The 17,121-nt window shown below is 44.3% G+C and overlaps 2 protein-coding genes across 2 annotated transcripts; one reads left to right on the plus strand and one right to left on the minus strand.

Annotated features, from left to right (window-relative positions):
- Window positions 1-845: 845 nt before the first annotated feature.
- LOC124671949 lies at window positions 846-1,181 on the minus strand. Its single transcript, XM_047208265.1, has one exon. The coding sequence runs from the start codon at window positions 1,179-1,181 to the stop codon at window positions 846-848; it is 336 nt and encodes a 111-aa protein (XP_047064221.1).
- A 5,656-nt stretch (window positions 1,182-6,837) lies between these two features.
- On the plus strand, window positions 6,838-8,351 carry LOC124678882. Its single transcript, XM_047214738.1, has 3 exons — window positions 6,838-7,243; window positions 7,379-7,593; window positions 7,685-8,351. The coding sequence occupies exons 1-3, from the start codon at window positions 6,838-6,840 to the stop codon at window positions 8,339-8,341; spliced, it is 1,278 nt and encodes a 425-aa protein (XP_047070694.1). The 3' UTR covers window positions 8,342-8,351.
- The last annotated feature ends 8,770 nt before the right edge of the window (window positions 8,352-17,121 follow it).

A 17,121-nucleotide genomic window follows, 5' to 3' on the forward strand; every position in this document is an offset into this window, starting at 1 on the left:
GGGGTGATTTTATAACTAAAGACAACCTTGTTAAACATAACGGGCATGGCTGTAAGAAATGTGTTTTCTGTCATGAAGATGAGACAATAAAACACCTTTTCTTCAACTATCCGGTTGCTAGATCTATAAGGTCAATCATTCAGATGTTCGGATGGGTTCTACCTAATACCCACCTCGTAGCATTGCAAATATTTTTTGGCAATTGGCTAAATAGGGTAGATCCTAGGTATAAAACGCTAATCAGAGTGGGTGCGATTGCCATTGTATGATCGTTGTGGCTATATAGAAATGACAAGGTTTTTAATGATAAGAATTCTTCTCTTGTGCAGGTCATCTACCGATGTACGGCTTTGCTCCGTTCATGGTCGCCACTTCAACGATTGGAGTACCGAGACCTCTTTACGGAGACGTCTACACGGTTAGAGAATACGTCCAAGGAGTTTATTTCCTAACATGGGTGACTGCATAATAGGCGGATTAAAGCCAATGGAGCTTAATCTAGTTCGCTCTTTTTGTTTTTCTTTATAAGTTAATTTTGTTTCAGACTTGATACTTGAATGGCTGTGCGCATCTTAATTATGCAGACGCTGGATGTAATACCTAAATTGTTGAGTAATAAAGCACTCTTTATCGAAAAAGTTTATTGGATATGGAATTGCAATATATAGCATAGCACATATCACCAAACTTCCTTCTGCTATTTGGAAGCTAACTAATACGTACATTGCTGTGAAAATCTCTTTCTATTGCTGTGAAAATCAGTGGTTCACTGCTACATGCCTGATGCCTCCACTGTGCGTTTGTGCATTGAGCAGTCGTGCCATGTACATTTGTGCATTTAGCCGCTAGCAGTCTTGTCCCGCGCGCCTCACCAGCATGGCCGACACAAAGGGTCGGCCGAAGCACGGCTCCATGCCATGCATGCCGTCGGAAACACGGGATGGTCCCGACATCGCCGCCGCGCAGAGCCCGGTGAGGCGCCACATGATGCTGCCGAGATACCGGAGCTTGATCATGCGCCGGAGTCTGCAGAGCCCGCGGGCGCTACCTGCCCGCCGTGCGCCGGCGCCGCCGTTCCCGAGCCGGACGACGTGGACCTTGCGGCGCACCCCGTGGTGCCGCAGGCGGAAGTGCGCGGCGGCGCGGCGCGGCACGACGCTGCACATCGGCACCTCCCCCATTCTTCTTCTTGGTTTGTGCTGTAGTACTGGCCTCAGCTCGATCTGCCTTGTGGTTTTTGTTTTTCTGAGCCGCTCTCGAGTTCGCGCGTGGTTTATAAAGAGGAGTGTGGGAGGGGCAGAGATGGCTGTATGTTTTGTTTGGTGATTTGCTCTGCATGTGCAAAGTTCTTAATGCTGTGAAATGAAATGAGAATAATATGACATAAGAATACTCACCGTTTTTTAAAGGGCCGTTTTTTAAATGCTTGGACTGCTGGTTGGCAAATGCTGCACTTTTTAGACGGCAATATTAATTATGTCGAAACGAAAATGACAGCATGAACGTGCCTGCACGAAATCTCCCGTGTATATCATTGTCTGGAGATGTATAGTTAATTTGAGTAGGATCAGCCAGTCCCGTTAAATCTTCTTTAAAAACAACCACCGATAATAACACTTGGTTAAACAAGTCCAGCACGAGAAATGGAGAGCTCCTCTGTGAGGCACGAGAAATTCAACCAAGGCTTGATTCGAACCCTAATCGGTTGGGAATGTGCCACTACATGCCCAACCACTTAATAGGGCGGCAGATTTTTGCCTTCCTTACCAAAAAGAAAAGAACAATAGCACTTGGTTTAGCCACAAGAGAGACTTCCACTACGGGAACGCGCCGAGGTGCCGACGGCCAGATTCTGTGCAGACGGCAAAATATCGGGGCCGTCGGTACAGGACCCGTTCCGGCCAGGCCAGCAGGTAAGCCGTGGGCATAGGAAAACCGTCGGCACAGGAAGGTCTGTGCCGACGGCAACCGTCGGCACAGTTTGGACCGTCGGCACAACCTCTCCGCCATGACGGCGAGGTAACAGCGTTAGGCCTGTGCCGACGGCTTTGCCGTCGGCACATATTTCAGCCCTGTGCCGACGGCAAAGCCGTCGGCATAGCTATTTTCCATTTTACCACATTAATCTTCCAAAAATCATAACTAAATCATTCTAACTCAGAAAAATACAAATAATATATCAAAATTTTCAGAAAAATAAGATCTATCTTGGAAAAATATCAAACACGTAATATTACAAATATCTCAAAAACCTTCTCAAAAATGAGCTATCAGGTCCGATGTTTCATGGCTTTCACACCAAACAACCAATGTTATGGCTAGCATCGTCGCATGGTTTGAGATAATGTACCCATATTGTGCATACATGTGCATCTTGAGATGTCATACGATGCTGCAGTAGGAAGTTTTCCATTTTATCGCACGAAAAAACCATTTTCCATTTTTGAGGTGTCGAAAACGGGGTGTTTTGTGAAGCAACCACCAAATTAAAGTTTCACCTTGGTAGCAACATATTTTTCAAAAATACTAGACCACCTAAGATGGACAATTTCTCAACCGGTGTATCTAGAACCTTTCCGTCCACCCCTTATGAAAAAGACAAATTCCTGCCGAATCGGTAGGAGGCCGCCCAGATTTGAACTACAGGTACATGATATAATGCTCAACATTTTTTGTAAAAATCATATTTAGGTTCACAAAATGCTATTTCATCAGAGATCCAACGCAAGTTTAGCGAGCCTCAGCCCCGGGCAAAGGATCTTCATGCCCGCCGTTTTGAATATTGTTTGAAACGGGCATAACAAATTCCAAAACGATCCAAACAATGTGAAACCTTCGCGTGGTGTCATATTATGTGTCATAGTTGCAAGGAAAAATATTAAAGTTGGAGAATTGCAAACATCATAAAAAAATCTTCACTAAATGAGCTATCATGTTCGAGGTTTCATGACATTTAGGTCAAACGACCAATGTTATGGATAGAATCGCGGTATAGTTTATGATAATGTGCTCATATTATGCACATATGTGCATCTTGGGATGTCATACGATGCTGCAGTAGGAAGTTTTCCATTTTATCGCACGAAAAAGTCATTTTTCATTTTTGAGGTGTCGAAAACCGGGTGTTTTGTGAAGCAACCACCAAATTAAAGCAACATATTTTTCAAAAATACTAGACCACCTAAGATGGACAATTTCTCAACCGGTGTATCTGAAACCTTTCCGTCCACCCCTCATGAAAAAGACAAATTCCTGCCGAATCGGCAGGAGGCCGCCCAGATTTGAACTACAGGTACATGATATAATGCTCAATTTTTTTTGTAAAAATCATATTTAGGTTCACAACATGCTATTTCATCAGAGATCCAACGCAAGTTTAGCGAGCCTCAGCTCCGGGCAAAGGATCTTCATGCCCGCCGTTTTGAATATTGTTTGAAACGGGCATAACAAATTCCAAAACGATCCAAACAATGTGAAACCTTCGCGTGGTGTCATATTATGTGTCATAGTTGCAAGGAAAAATATTAAAGTTGGAGAATTGCAAACATCATAAAAAATTCTTCACTAAATAAGCTATCATGTTCGAGGTTTCATGACATTTAGGTCAAACGACTAATGTTATGGATAGAATCACGGTATAGTTTGTGATAATGTGCTCATATTATGCACACATGTGCATCTTGGGGTGTATTACGATGTTGCAGGAGGAAGTTTTCCATTTTATCGCACGAAAAAGTCATTTTTCATTTTTGAGGTGTCGAAAACCGGGTGTTTTGTGAAGCAACCACCAAATTAAAGTTTCACATTGGTACCAACACATTTTTCAAAAATACTGGACCACATAATATGGATAATTTCTTAACCGGTGTATCTGAAACCTTTCCGTCCAACCCTCATAAAAAAGACAAATTCCTGCCGAATCGGCAGGAGGCCGACCAGATTTGAACTACAGGTACATGATATAATGCTCAAGTTTTTTTATAAAAATCATATTTAGGTTCAGAATATGATATAGATGTCATATTTGGATTCCTCTTATTTTTCTGATCAATTTTGACATATTATTTGTTAAATTCTGATTTACGGATTTAAAGATATTAATTATTCCATATTAAATAGAAAAAAAAAATCATTTTATTGTCCATTTGAATTCAAGATTAATATACTTATTCATTGTAGTTTATAGTTTATGTAGTTAATTGTTTGGAATTAAAAAATAAAGATGTGCAACACCAAGAAATAGGGGTTAATAGGATTGATATAGTAGTATTATCAACAAAGTGTCATTTCTTTCATGGAAGCTAGTCTAAGTTAAGCGTGCTAGGGGCGGAGTAGTGAGGATGGGTGACCGATCGGGAAGTTTGAGTTTGACCATGAGTGAAATTTGACTTAGTATTAAGTGTAGTTAGAGTTAAAATGGTACATGTGAGAGATTAAAAAAATTGAAAAAAAAAACTTGAAAAAAAAATTCAAAATTTTTTTTTAAAAAAAATTCGAGCCAAAATTACTAAACGGACGTTATTTCTATGCCGACGGCTTTGCCGTCGGCACAGGATGTTGTGCCGACCGCTAGTCTGTGCCGAGGCGTTATTGTGCCGACGGCAAGGTGCCGACGGCTGCCGTCGGCACAGGCCTGTGCCGACGGCAAGACAAGCTGTGCCGACGGCCGCCGGCCGTCGGCACCTTGACTGGTTCCCGTAGTGTTCATACACGCCTCCCTGGTAGAAAAATACTCTTCTTAGAAAGCTTTTTTTCGATAAAATAAGAACACATTGCAAATAAATTAATATTAAGATGATACCAATTGCACCCATCAGGATGCACAAAAAAAATGACCTTGCCGATGCCATCAATGGTTCACAAAAACTACAAAACAACCAGCACCATTGGAAGCACACGGATTACGATCGATGTTTAAGAAAACACTGCAAAAACAACGGCCATCGACCAATCAAGCAAAAAAAACATACCAACGCAAAGAGAACCGTTGAGTACTCATCAACATTGTGCCACGCCTATTCGACGATGAGAGGTATCAAAGATGCCAGATCTATCATCGTAGACACATTTGTAGACAGCTAACACTCCAATTTCGCCGTCGAAGATACCGATATCCCACCGGAACACAGACCCGAGATGCACGACGAGTACATCGTGTAGCTCTCCGATGACCAAATTCAGCACATCGTGATCTCCCGTGCGATGCTCAAAAACCCATCTATGCTCCTCATGGACGAGGCGACAAGCGCCCTAGGCGTCGAGTCCAACTGCACGCTCCAGGAGGTGTGTCACCGCCTCATGAAGAGCCATAGATGTGTGGTTGTCACTGTCCGACGATAGTCCGCAGTGTGGAGCAGGATGAGTGTGTTGTCAAGAATTATAGCCATGACGATTTTGTTTCACAGCCCTACTCGGGGCTGCAACAGCAACACACATCTAAGATGATGGTAGCACGACCAGTCGCTCACCCAGAATCGGCGAACAGTGCAGGGTCGAAGATATGGAGAGGGAGAAAGATACTGTAGATGGCACCCTCCTCTACTGGTAGCCACCAGGAGGCCTTTTCCGGCGGCAGCGAGGAGGTTTTGAGAACTCATAACTATCGGTGGAGGTGAACTATATTCTCCTAGAAATGTTGGCATCTTATTAATGTTTGTTCCAACCATATACATTAAGTGGTTAACGTCTTGTTTGGTTACTTATTTACCTTTAAATTAGTTCCAGTTTGGACTGCACTAGAATGGTATGGAGTATGAACTTGTAAGATGTATGTAAGCGAAAAAAGCAACATGCATGTATTCCAAATTCCTAATTAAGTGCTAATAGTATGTGAGCAGCGTATAATTCAGCCTATTCAGGTAAAGTTGGAACCTAGAACATTAATACATACCCTAACCATAATGTCCTGGAAGTTTTTTGAGTTCTCGCTCAGATGCTTCATGCTTGTTTGTACACCATGCTCTTGACACGTCGAGGCAATTAGTAGTGGTTCAAACACGTTTGTCAGGACAGGCGATGCTTAGTTGCTCACGGTAGGTCAAATAAAAAAGAGGAGACACAAATAAATGAAAAGCTGCGCAGATAATTCGGGGATATGAAATTATAAACAGGGCTATGCTGCTTGTGTTGTGTAGAGTCAAAACGTGGCAATGTTTGCTTCAAAAGAAAACAAAAAATAAAAAAAAAGAGAGAAAAATAATGTAGCACAATCTGCCAGACATAGGCGGGCATGTAATGGCGCCATCTCATTAGTTCGAGAGCAATATCTCTTCTCATGAATTCTCTGTAGACAACTAGCATACACTGTGTATACAGCTTGAGCTGAGCTCCACGGTTTTTGGTCGCCATCAGCCGCGAAGACGAGAGTTAAGAGGGATAATATCAGCTGCAGGCTGCAGCTGGTGACAACACGAAACAATATATATACGGAGTACTGTATATGGAGATTTGAGAACATCGCATCGTATCATCAGGAGATAAACAATGATGCTATTATTAGCAGAAAAATGGTGGTGGATGGTCGGAGATAATGGCGTTGACCGGTCGCTCCTCAGGCAGAGCAGATTTTATTGGTTAGTCGTGTTTCGGCCGATTAAATTTTGATCCGAAACAGTCATAAGCAAGGCCATTAGCAGCCCGAACTAAAACACGGGAAGCCCACAAGCAGAATACCACATAGAGTCGGTAACCAAGGCGAGTCGAGACCGCGAGGGATCATCCGCACCGGGCGGCGGTAAATCGTCTTTCAGTCCGCCATTGTCGGCCGAGAAAGAAAATCGTGTGTCCCTGTTTTCGTTTGTAAAAACCTAACAGGTTGCGTGGTGGTCGCCGGTAGCCATGGAGTTGGATCTGGACATAGCGAATACGAGACAGAAGTTAGAGGAAAAGGTGCTCGGCACCTGGCTGTGGGACAAGGAACTGGACTCCATCATCAAGGAGCAGCAAGAACGAGACGAGGAAGGAAAATACGAATACTACGAGCCGGACGAACCACACGAACCATACGACGATGAAGAAGAGGAGCTCCATTACGGTTCAACGGGATACGGGTACATGTTCCGCTACGAGGACGGACACCCCTTTTACGCCGCCGACATGGAGGAGAGGTGGGAGAATCAGATGCAGTTTCCTCCCATGCCCACCGCCGAGAAATCACATCCCTTATCGAGAGTATGGAAAGGGTCCCTTCGTGTCGAGGGCCCGTGTCAGCTCGATTTAAATCTGGTATCTACACAAAGCTTGTGTAAGTGGGCATACTAAATTTGAATTATGAAACAATTTCATACTATGAATCCACACAGTTCTTATGGAGTACATTTTATAAAGTTTTACATCACAATTTTTGATATCTAGTGATTTGTTTTCATATTGGCTGCAGTGCCTCCATTGCCAATATGGGAAAACCGTTGGGTGAACAAAAAGGAGAACGAGCCTTGTCGACGGGCTATCCAAGTATTCAGTTTGAATTTATTGCCTCCTCGTGATGACACGGTTGAGATCTACGGTATGTTTGCATTCCGAGATATACGAAACCCCGGACTACGGAATATTGTCTTTGAATACCCAAGAGACAAACCATGCAAGCTTAAGCCGGTGAGTGGACTTTTTCTTGTTGTCTCTCTCCCCTTTTTTTTCTTTATTGAAAACCATGCATGATATATGTCTAACTGTATCAAATATACAGGGTGCTTCTAAGCTTCAACCTCTACTTACCGCGCATCAAGGCATCTATGCGGTTGGGCTTGTGCTAATTGAATATCGTTTACTAATTAAGGATGAAGAACGTGAAAACGATAAGGTATTAATCGACGGATATTCTGTCTATGCGCCATCATTCTATGCAGACTATGAAAGGCTACATTGGCACATCAATACTGGTCACCACGGCAGCGTCGATCTGAGAATGACCGCTATCCCGAAAGCGGTGTTGGCTGTGTTGGAGTGTGAGGTGCACAATCTTGGGGACAATTTGTTTGATTGGCTTACAGTAACCGCGGTTTACCGTACCATGCACCAGGGTGCTTTTCCAATCTTCATAGGGAAGTTGAGTGTTTGCAAGCTGCCACCTGTCACAGTTAGTGTGAATTACAGCAAGCATTTGACAATAGACTTATACACGCACAATAGTCACCTGGATGATGATAATTCCCATCCTGATGGTGTTGTTGGTGACTATAATTCACCCGGTCGTTTTGATTACGACATTGAGGACATCATAACTGACAATCTGTGGTTTAAGCCGCAGAAGAGTGGAAGCTGTACAAAAATATCAAGTGATATGTATGGCCTTGTAATGTCGGTGAAGGTAACATGGTCTAGCTTGTGGGAGCCATGTCAATAAGAATCATGTTTCCAAAGTTTGTATACTTTTAGAAGATGTGATTTTGTAGTTAGTGTTGACTAGCTTAAAAGAATCTTAATGCTTAGTGCATTTGGAGATGAGCCTCTGCTACGTATTTTCTTAGGCTCCGTGCAAGTCAGTTTCTTTCTTTGATTCACAGCCTGATATCACTACATAATGCATGGTAGCTGCCACAAGCTGCTACCGAGCTTAACACCAACATTGTTTTGCTGAGGGTTATGGACAGAATGACTCAAGCTGCTACAACAATGGCCATAGCTCATCTCTGCTGCCAGTGTCTTTGATATGAGTAGTCAACTGGAGATGGAAGTGAAAACGCGAAAAATCATTTTGGATCCTCTCATCGTATTAAAATCCGCCAGAAAATAGAAATGTGAGAGCGTATGTAATTTCGGTCCCAAAATTTCCCAGCGCTATTCGATCCACGAGAAGGGATACACGCACCCGCAAGCGCATGACAGCTCCGGAAGGTCGAGCACTGCGTCTTCCACCAATAATAATGCCCCGCTAGCACCGCCAAGGTGATCTAGTTGCAGCGACGATCGAGGCGAGACGATGAGATGAGACGGCCTAGCGGGCAGCCAACACCCGACAATGTTTCCACGCCGCTGTCGGCCCCGTGCTATGATGCCTGCCACCGGATGACACAACGGCCTCGGCTCCTGTTCTCTAGTTCCTTTCACTTTCAGCCGCCGGATGACATACTGATGCTCAGCATTCCGGAGCAGTCCCTGGACCGTATGCTCATGCTCTGCTCCATGGGAGCGCCTCATCTGGCAGAACTGGAATCGCGGTGTGCAAGGAGTGGGAGGTGGAGCTGAGTGCCAGGACGGCCCTCTCGTGCCCAAACCGAGCGGCCAACTCGCTGGCACCTTCTCCTGAATCTGGTGCAGCTGGGGAATATTAATGGTCTGATCGTTTTGGTGGAAAACTGCTCTCTGCTGTTGCTACTAAAATGGTTCCAGATAGTTAGTCTCGAGAGCTATGTTAAGGCTTTGCAGCTTGGATAGGATGCGAATTATCCTTTGCTGAGGGTTATGGACAGAATGACTCAAGCTGCTACCAAAGTTCCTGTAATAAACAAGATTGGATGAGATGTGTTCAAGCTGCTACCGAGCTTAACACCAACATTGTTTTGCTCCTGGGACTGCGAGAATGAACAGCGGCGAGCAGATTTTACAATGGAAAACATTCAAGTGCATCAGTACATTATCTCAGTAACTATCAAATGCAGCTTGCTTCTTCCTTTCGGAATAGTCCTCAGTTACACAGGGGTCATGGAAAGTTGTATGGATAAACTGTCTATCACCTATAAACAGTCTACAGTACTACAAACAAGAATAATTTGCGCGACAAATGTCTCAGTATGATTTCTCAGAGTTTCACAAAATCGACATCTACATCAAAACGTGGTCACAAGACCCGCGGAGCAAAATTTCCATTTTGGCCTACAGCTGTTACCAACACTACAACAGTGAGTACTATCTTTGGATTTCCAGCTTTGAAGCATCTTTCAAAATAATCGGTTAAGATCTTCTAAGAGAACTCTCGTGTTTTCTTTCATCTTAATTATCCAAGAGTTGATTTGAATTGGGCCCCCCTTTAGACTCCGTAGTACTTCCATGAAAAATCGAGCCTACATCAATCACGATGGAAGAAAACACAAGAGTTCTCCTAAGATCTATGGAGCATGAAGCCTACATCAATCAATTATGTTGTAGGCTCGATTACACATTGAGTACAACATAATTGCTATAAATTACATTGGCACAACCGAACAAGATATTTTTTCTATACAAATATGCATATACCAAAAATTGCAACAAGACCAGAAAAGAACAACAAATAATGAAATCTTCAAAATTTAGAAATCTTAATGTTGGAGATATGCCCAAGAGGCAATAATAAAATGGTTATTATTATATCTTTGTGTTTATGATAAATGTTTGCATACCATGCTATAATTGTATTAACCGAAACATTGATACATGTGTCACTACTAGGAAAAGGCCTATAGGTGGAGGCAAGTGGTGCCGGCGCACCACCTTGGACGTGCGCCGGTGGAACATGTTGCGGGCGCACCAAATAAGCGCCGCGCCGGTGATGGAGGCTTACTGCCGGCGCACAAGCAAAAAAGATGCGCCGGCGATAAATTTCAAAGAGGACCAGACCAGGCCGGAAAAATCGAGCCCCTTACTGCCGGCGCACCACCATGTTGTCGCGCCGGTGGTAAGTTTCTTATTGCCGGCGCTGGAGCATAATGGTGCGCCGGCGGTAAGGGCAGCCATAATTTTCCCTCTACACCCCCCCCCCCGTGGACCGCCTTTTCAGTTTTGAAAAAAATAAAAGAAAATGATAAAAAATTCAAAAAATAAAATCCTTTGAACTGCCCATGTATTATGTAATCTAGCTTTCATCAAAATTGGAAAAAATGAATTTCGATATATTATGCAAAATGGTGTCATCTTTCGGTAAAACGGGATTTCTGGTTGCATACGACCTCCGATGAAAAACTTTTTTATATCAAAATCGATCTACTCGAAATTTCCTATTCGAATTCAACGGCCTACGGCCGTTTGGAGAAAAAATGGATTCGTCAAATTCAAAACAGAAACAGGACTTTTTTCAGATTTAAGATTTGGGAGAAAAAAAGAAAAAAAATACCCCGGCGCACCACCCTACTTGGTGCGCCGGCGATAACCCACACTATATAGTCAAGCCGGCCCTCATCCCTCTTCTCCTTCCTCACTTCTTCCCCTTCTTCTCTTTCCCTCCTACTCTTCTCATTGCAATACTCACGCCGACGGCCTCCGAAGACGACTACTACTCCGGTGACCTCCTCCTACTCCGGTGGCCTCCACCTACTCCGGTGAACTCCTCCTCCTCCGGTAACCTCCTCCACCTCGGGACTCTACCTCCATCTCCGTCTTCTCCTTCTCCTCTTCCACCACCTTCACCTCCGGCCATCTTCTCCTCCTCCTCCTCCTCCTCTTCCTAAACCACCACCACCTCCGGCCTCCTCCTCCTCCTCCTCCTCCTCCTCCTCCTCCTCCTCCTCCTCCTCCTAAACTACCACCTCCGGCCTCATTCTCCTCCTCCTACACCGGTGCGGCAACGACGACACGGCAACGCACGGCAACGCATGGCCACTGTTTTTAAGGTCCCGAGCTAGATGAACCCGAGCTAGATGAACCCGAGCTAGATCCGCATCTAGATCTAGATCTAGATCCGGCTTTTTTTTTGAATTTCGAAAAAACATACCGCCGGCGCACCGTGCCTGGTTCGCCGGGGATAATTCATCTTACTGCCGGGCGCACCTGCTGGTGCGCCGGCGGTAACTCATTACCACCGGCGCGTTCCCACCGGCGGGCTCGTGGTGCGCCGGCAATAGCCGTTTTTGGTGCGCCGGCAATAAGGCTTTTCCTAGTAGTGTGTGTTATGTAAACAACAAGGAGTCCCTAGTAAGACTCTTGTATAACTAGCTTGTTGATTAATAGATGATTATGGTTTCGTGATCATGAACATTGGATGTTGTTAATAGCAAGGTTATGTCATTGGATGAATGATATAATGGACACACACCCAAATAAGCGTAGCATGAGATCAAGTCATTAAGTTCAACTTGCTATAAGCTTTCGATACATAGTTACCTAGTCCTTCGACCATGCGATTATGTAAATCACTTACACCGGAAGGATGCTTTGATTACATCAAACGCCATTACGTAAATGGGTGGTTATAAAGATGGTATTAAGTATTCGGAAAGTGCAAGTTGAGGCATATGGATCAAGAGTGAGATTTGTCCATCCCGATGACAGATAGATATACTCTGGGCCCTCTCGGTGGAATGTTGTCTAATTAGCTTGCAAGCATGTGACTAGGTCACAAGAGATAACATACCATGGTACGAGTAAAGAGTACTTGTCGGAAACAAGGTTGAACTAGGTACGGAGATACCGATGATCGAACCTCAGACAAGTAAAGTATTGCGTGACAAAGGGAATCGGTATCGTATGTAAATGGTTCAATCGATCACTAAGTTATCGATGAATGTGTGGGAGCCATTATGGATCTCCAGGTCCCGCTATTGGTTATTGGTCGGAGAGGAGTCTCGACCATGTCTGCATAGTTCACAAACCGTAGGGTGACGCGCTTAAGGTTTGATGTCGCATGAGTAGATTCGGAATATGAGATGGAGACCGAAGTTTGTTCGGAGTCTCGGATGGGATCCAGTACATCACGAGGAGGTCCGGAATGGTCCGGAGAATAAGATTCATATAAGGGAAGTTGATTTCTAGGTTTCGGAAAAGTTCGGGATTTTTCCGGTGGAAGACCGGGAAGGTTCTAGAATGTTCCGGAGGGGTCCACCATGGGGCAAACGACCTAAGGGGTCCAACATGGGCCGGAGGGGTCTTGCCTTGCCCTAATGGGCCAGGCACACCAAATCCCAAAGGCCCAGGCCGGCCACCCCTTAGGGTTTCCCAAAACCCTAGGGGGGATCAACTTGGGGGGTAAGTTTCTCCCCTTCCCTCTCTCGGCCGCCGGCCATAGGCTTGGAGGAGGGGCCAAGGAAACCCTGGCCGCACCCCCCTATAAAAAGAGGGGAGGGGGCAGGGGCGCAGCCCTCGTTCACCCCTGCACCTCTGGCCGCCCCTCTCCCTCCACCGCAAGTCTGCTCCAGCTTAGGTGATGCCCTGCAGCTTTTCTCCTCCTCCACCACCACCACGCCGTCGTGCTGCTGGGATTCCGAGGGGATCTACCACACCTCCGCTGCCCACTGGAACGGGGAGAGGACGGGCTTCATCGACATCGTACGCACGACCGAGTACGGAAGTGCTACCGGATTGCAGCACGGGACGATCGACTACATCAACAACGAGATCTAATCTCGTAGGCTTTGGAATCTTCGAGGGTTAGTCTCATGCTATTCTCGTTGCTTCGATCTTGGTAGATTAGATATTGCTTTTCCCTAGATTGGATCTTGGTTTTCGTTCATGTTCACGGTAGAAATTTTTTGTTTTCCATGCAACGAACCCATCAGTGGTATCAGAGCCGTATCTATGCATAGATCTGTTGCACGAGTAGAACACAATGAGTTTGTGGGCGGTGTTGTTTTTGTTGTTTTTAGTTGGTGTACTTTGCATCTTGCGGGATGGTGGGACGAATAGAACCCCAACAAAAACTGGAAATATGGAGACTCCTCACAAGATATTTTTAGATGTTTTTAGAGAGGGAGTCTCCCACCGTCAAGAAACGGTGAAGACGTCCAAACTCGAAAACACAATAGAAGATGCATGCGGATTCCGTTTTCGATGAACTTAGGCTTGTTGTAAAGCTAGCAACAAGCTCAAGAACCTCTCACATAGAAACACTAAGAAGCAATAGGGATATGCAAAGTATGCAAAGGATTGAGCTCCCTAAGACGATGCGATCAAGTTACCCAACCGAAAGCCCCTCTTGATAGTGCAGCTATCTATCCTATAATCCGGTCTCCCAACAACCACCTTGAGACCGGTAAAAGGAAAACCTAGCAAGGCCATACCTTTGTCTTGCGCATCCCGCTTGATCTTGATGATAGCTATTCAAGCTCCACTCAAGCCGGAATGCCTTGCTTGATCATCGTTACTTCGTGAAGACTCACAAATGCTCCCATATACACTATGATGGGAAAGCTCCATTGATGTACATCTTCACATGTCCATTATCATCAAATGGACGGCAAGCCTCAAGCATATGATCCTCTCGAGATGCTCAACTTGAACTTTCCCAACTCAACCTTGATGACGATCACCACTTGCCGTCATCCTCTCATGGGCTATTTGAGATCTCACTTTTGATGCATGCCCATGAAAAGATACCTAACCCACATAGACAACACAAGGGCACATATATGATGGGTTAGTTCATGAAGCATAATTGACAAGACTTACCATACCACGTGACTTCACGTGGCACATTCTTCATGCTTCATGTGTTGACCAAGCTTGAATCTATTCTTCACTCTTTGTATTGGTCAACCTTGTACCTTCTCATGCTCTATCATACTATCTTGAGGTGTATATAGAATTTTCCATTTGCTTGCATGCTCTAAATCTTAGTCAACCATAGCTCAACTTATGAGACTATCATGACACCGACTTAGAGCCATAACTTGAATTCTTCATTTGGAATCAAACACTCAAGATCTTGATCATTCATTGCTTATCACATAAGGTAGAGCGTGGCTAATATTGAGTTCCTCATAAGAACTCCATCTTCATTTCTTCTTCTTGATCATATCACATATATATCTTCAAATCGATGATCTTGATGCCATACACAAGGTATATCTTTATCTTCATGGCATCCATACTTGAATCCAACCATGGACTACAAGTAGTACCTATGGAATATTCCTTCATATAAACTCAATGAAAACATTAGTCCATAGGGGTTGTCATTAATTACCAAAATCACACATAGCTGCAATGTACCCTTACAATCTCTGTTGGAAGAACATTGTCCATGACTACTTAAGATCATAATGCAGCACGATTTTTTGGGGTCAGTTTTGTCGGTGTCCAAACTAAAATGAAACATAAATATGTTTAGTTCCAGCTTGATGCTTCGTTAAATGTTCATTTCAGTTGGATGAGATCCTAATGCAACATGATATTTGTTATATTATGATCCAAATTCATATACTAAAGGGAGGCTAACTTCTGACGAGCGGAGCGAGGCCCATCGCCGGTAGGCTTGGAGCAGCAGCTAGATGTAAAGACTGTTTTTCTGCATGGTGAGCTTGAAGAGGAGATATACATGGACCAACCTGAAGGTTTTGTTGTGCCTGGTAAGGAGGATCTTGTTTGCAAGCTAAAGAGGTCCCTTTATGGTTTGAAACAGTCTCCAAGACAGTGGTATAAAAGGTTTGATTCGTTTATGATTGCACATAAGTTTAAGAGATCTCAATATGATAGTTGTGTTTATATCAAGTTTGTTAATGGATCACCAATATACTTGCTGTTATATGTTGATTGCTGCCAAGAGCAAGAAAGGGATCACTACTTTAAAGTCACAATTAAGTAGTGAGTTTGAGATGAAGGATCTTGGTGCTGCTAAGAAAATACTAGGTATGGAAATTACAAGAGATAGAAAAGCTAGTGTGTTATTTCTTAGTCAGCAAAATTACATTCAGAAAGTTCTTCATCGTTTTAATATGCATGATGCAAAGTCTGTTAGTACACCTATTGCTCCTCACTTTAAATTGTCAGCATTGCAATGTCCTAGTACTGATGGAGATATTGAGTACATGTCACGAGTTCCATATTCTAGTGTTGTTGGTTCCTTGATGTATGCCATGGTCTGTTCTCGCCCTGATTTGTCATATGCTATTAGTTTGGTTAGTCGATACATGGCTAATCCTGGTAAAGAATATTGGAAAGTTGTTCAGTGGATTTTCAGGTACCTTCGTGGCACATCCGAAGCTTGCTTGAAGTTTGGCAAGACCGGTGAGGAACTCGTAGGCTATGTGAATTCAGATTTTGCTGCCGATTTGGATAAGAGATGATCCCTCACAGGTTATGTGTGTGCTGTGAGTTGGAAGACAACATTACAACCTGTTGTTGACAATCTACGACCAAAGCAGAATATATTGCAATTAATGAAGTTTGCAAAGAGTCTGTTTGGTTGAAAGGTTTGTATGTTGAGCTTTGTGGACATGATTCTTGCATTAACTTGTTTTCTGACAGTGAAAGTGCAATATACCTTACTAAACATCAAATATTCCATGAGAGGACAAATCACATTGATATCAAGTACCATTATGTGTGCGACATTGTTGCTCAAGGTAAACTGAAGGTATGCAAGATAAGTACTCATGATAATCCTGCTGATATGATGATAAAGCCAATTCCTGTTTCCAAGTTTGAGCTTTGCTCGAGTTTGGTTGGTATAACTATTTAGCCCAAGTGGTTGTTGGCGCCAGCAAGTGTTTTCTCTTTGTTGTTCAGGACATTGTTGAAGTTGATGCTACAATATGGAATTTGTCTCAAGGTGAAGTTTGTTATATTGTGATCCAAATTCATATATTAAAGGGAGGCTAACTTCTGACGAGCGGAACGAGGCCCGTCGCCGGTAGGCTTGGGTCAAAGCGTAGCGGAGTCTAAAGTTAGCCCATACGTCGTGCCCTGCAGGGGCGAAGGAGGGTGCGGGGGGGCGACAGCCCCCCGCGGTACGGTACGAATCATTGGCACCACCTATATATACATCTTGTAAGCCGCCGGTTAGGCCTGATACGTCCCAAACGTATCTATAATTTCTTATGTTCCATGCTACTTTTATGATGATACTCACATGTTTTATACACATTATATGTCATTATTATGCATTTTCCGGCACTAACCTATTGACGAGATGCCGAAGAGCCGCTGTCGTTTTCTGCTGTTTTTGGTTTCAGAAATCCTAGTAAGGAAATATTTTCGGAATTGGACGAAATCAACGCCCAGGGTCCTATTTTTGCATGAAGCTTCCAGAAGACCGGAGAGTAAACGAAGTGGGGCCACGAGGCGACGACACGCCAGGGCGGCGCGGCCCAGGCCCTGGCCGCGCGGCCCTGTTGTGTGGGTCCCTCGTGACGCCTCTTGACCTGCCCTTCCGCCTACTTAAAGCCTTCATCGCGAAACCCCCGCATCGAGAGCCACGATACGGAAAACCTTCCAGAGACGCCGCCGCCGCCAATCCCATCTCGGGGGATTCAGGAGATCGCCTCCGGCACCCTGCCG

This window comes from Lolium rigidum, chromosome 7 (assembly GCF_022539505.1).
Source record: "Lolium rigidum isolate FL_2022 chromosome 7, APGP_CSIRO_Lrig_0.1, whole genome shotgun sequence".
Classification (NCBI taxonomy): Eukaryota; Viridiplantae; Streptophyta; class Magnoliopsida; order Poales; family Poaceae; genus Lolium; species Lolium rigidum.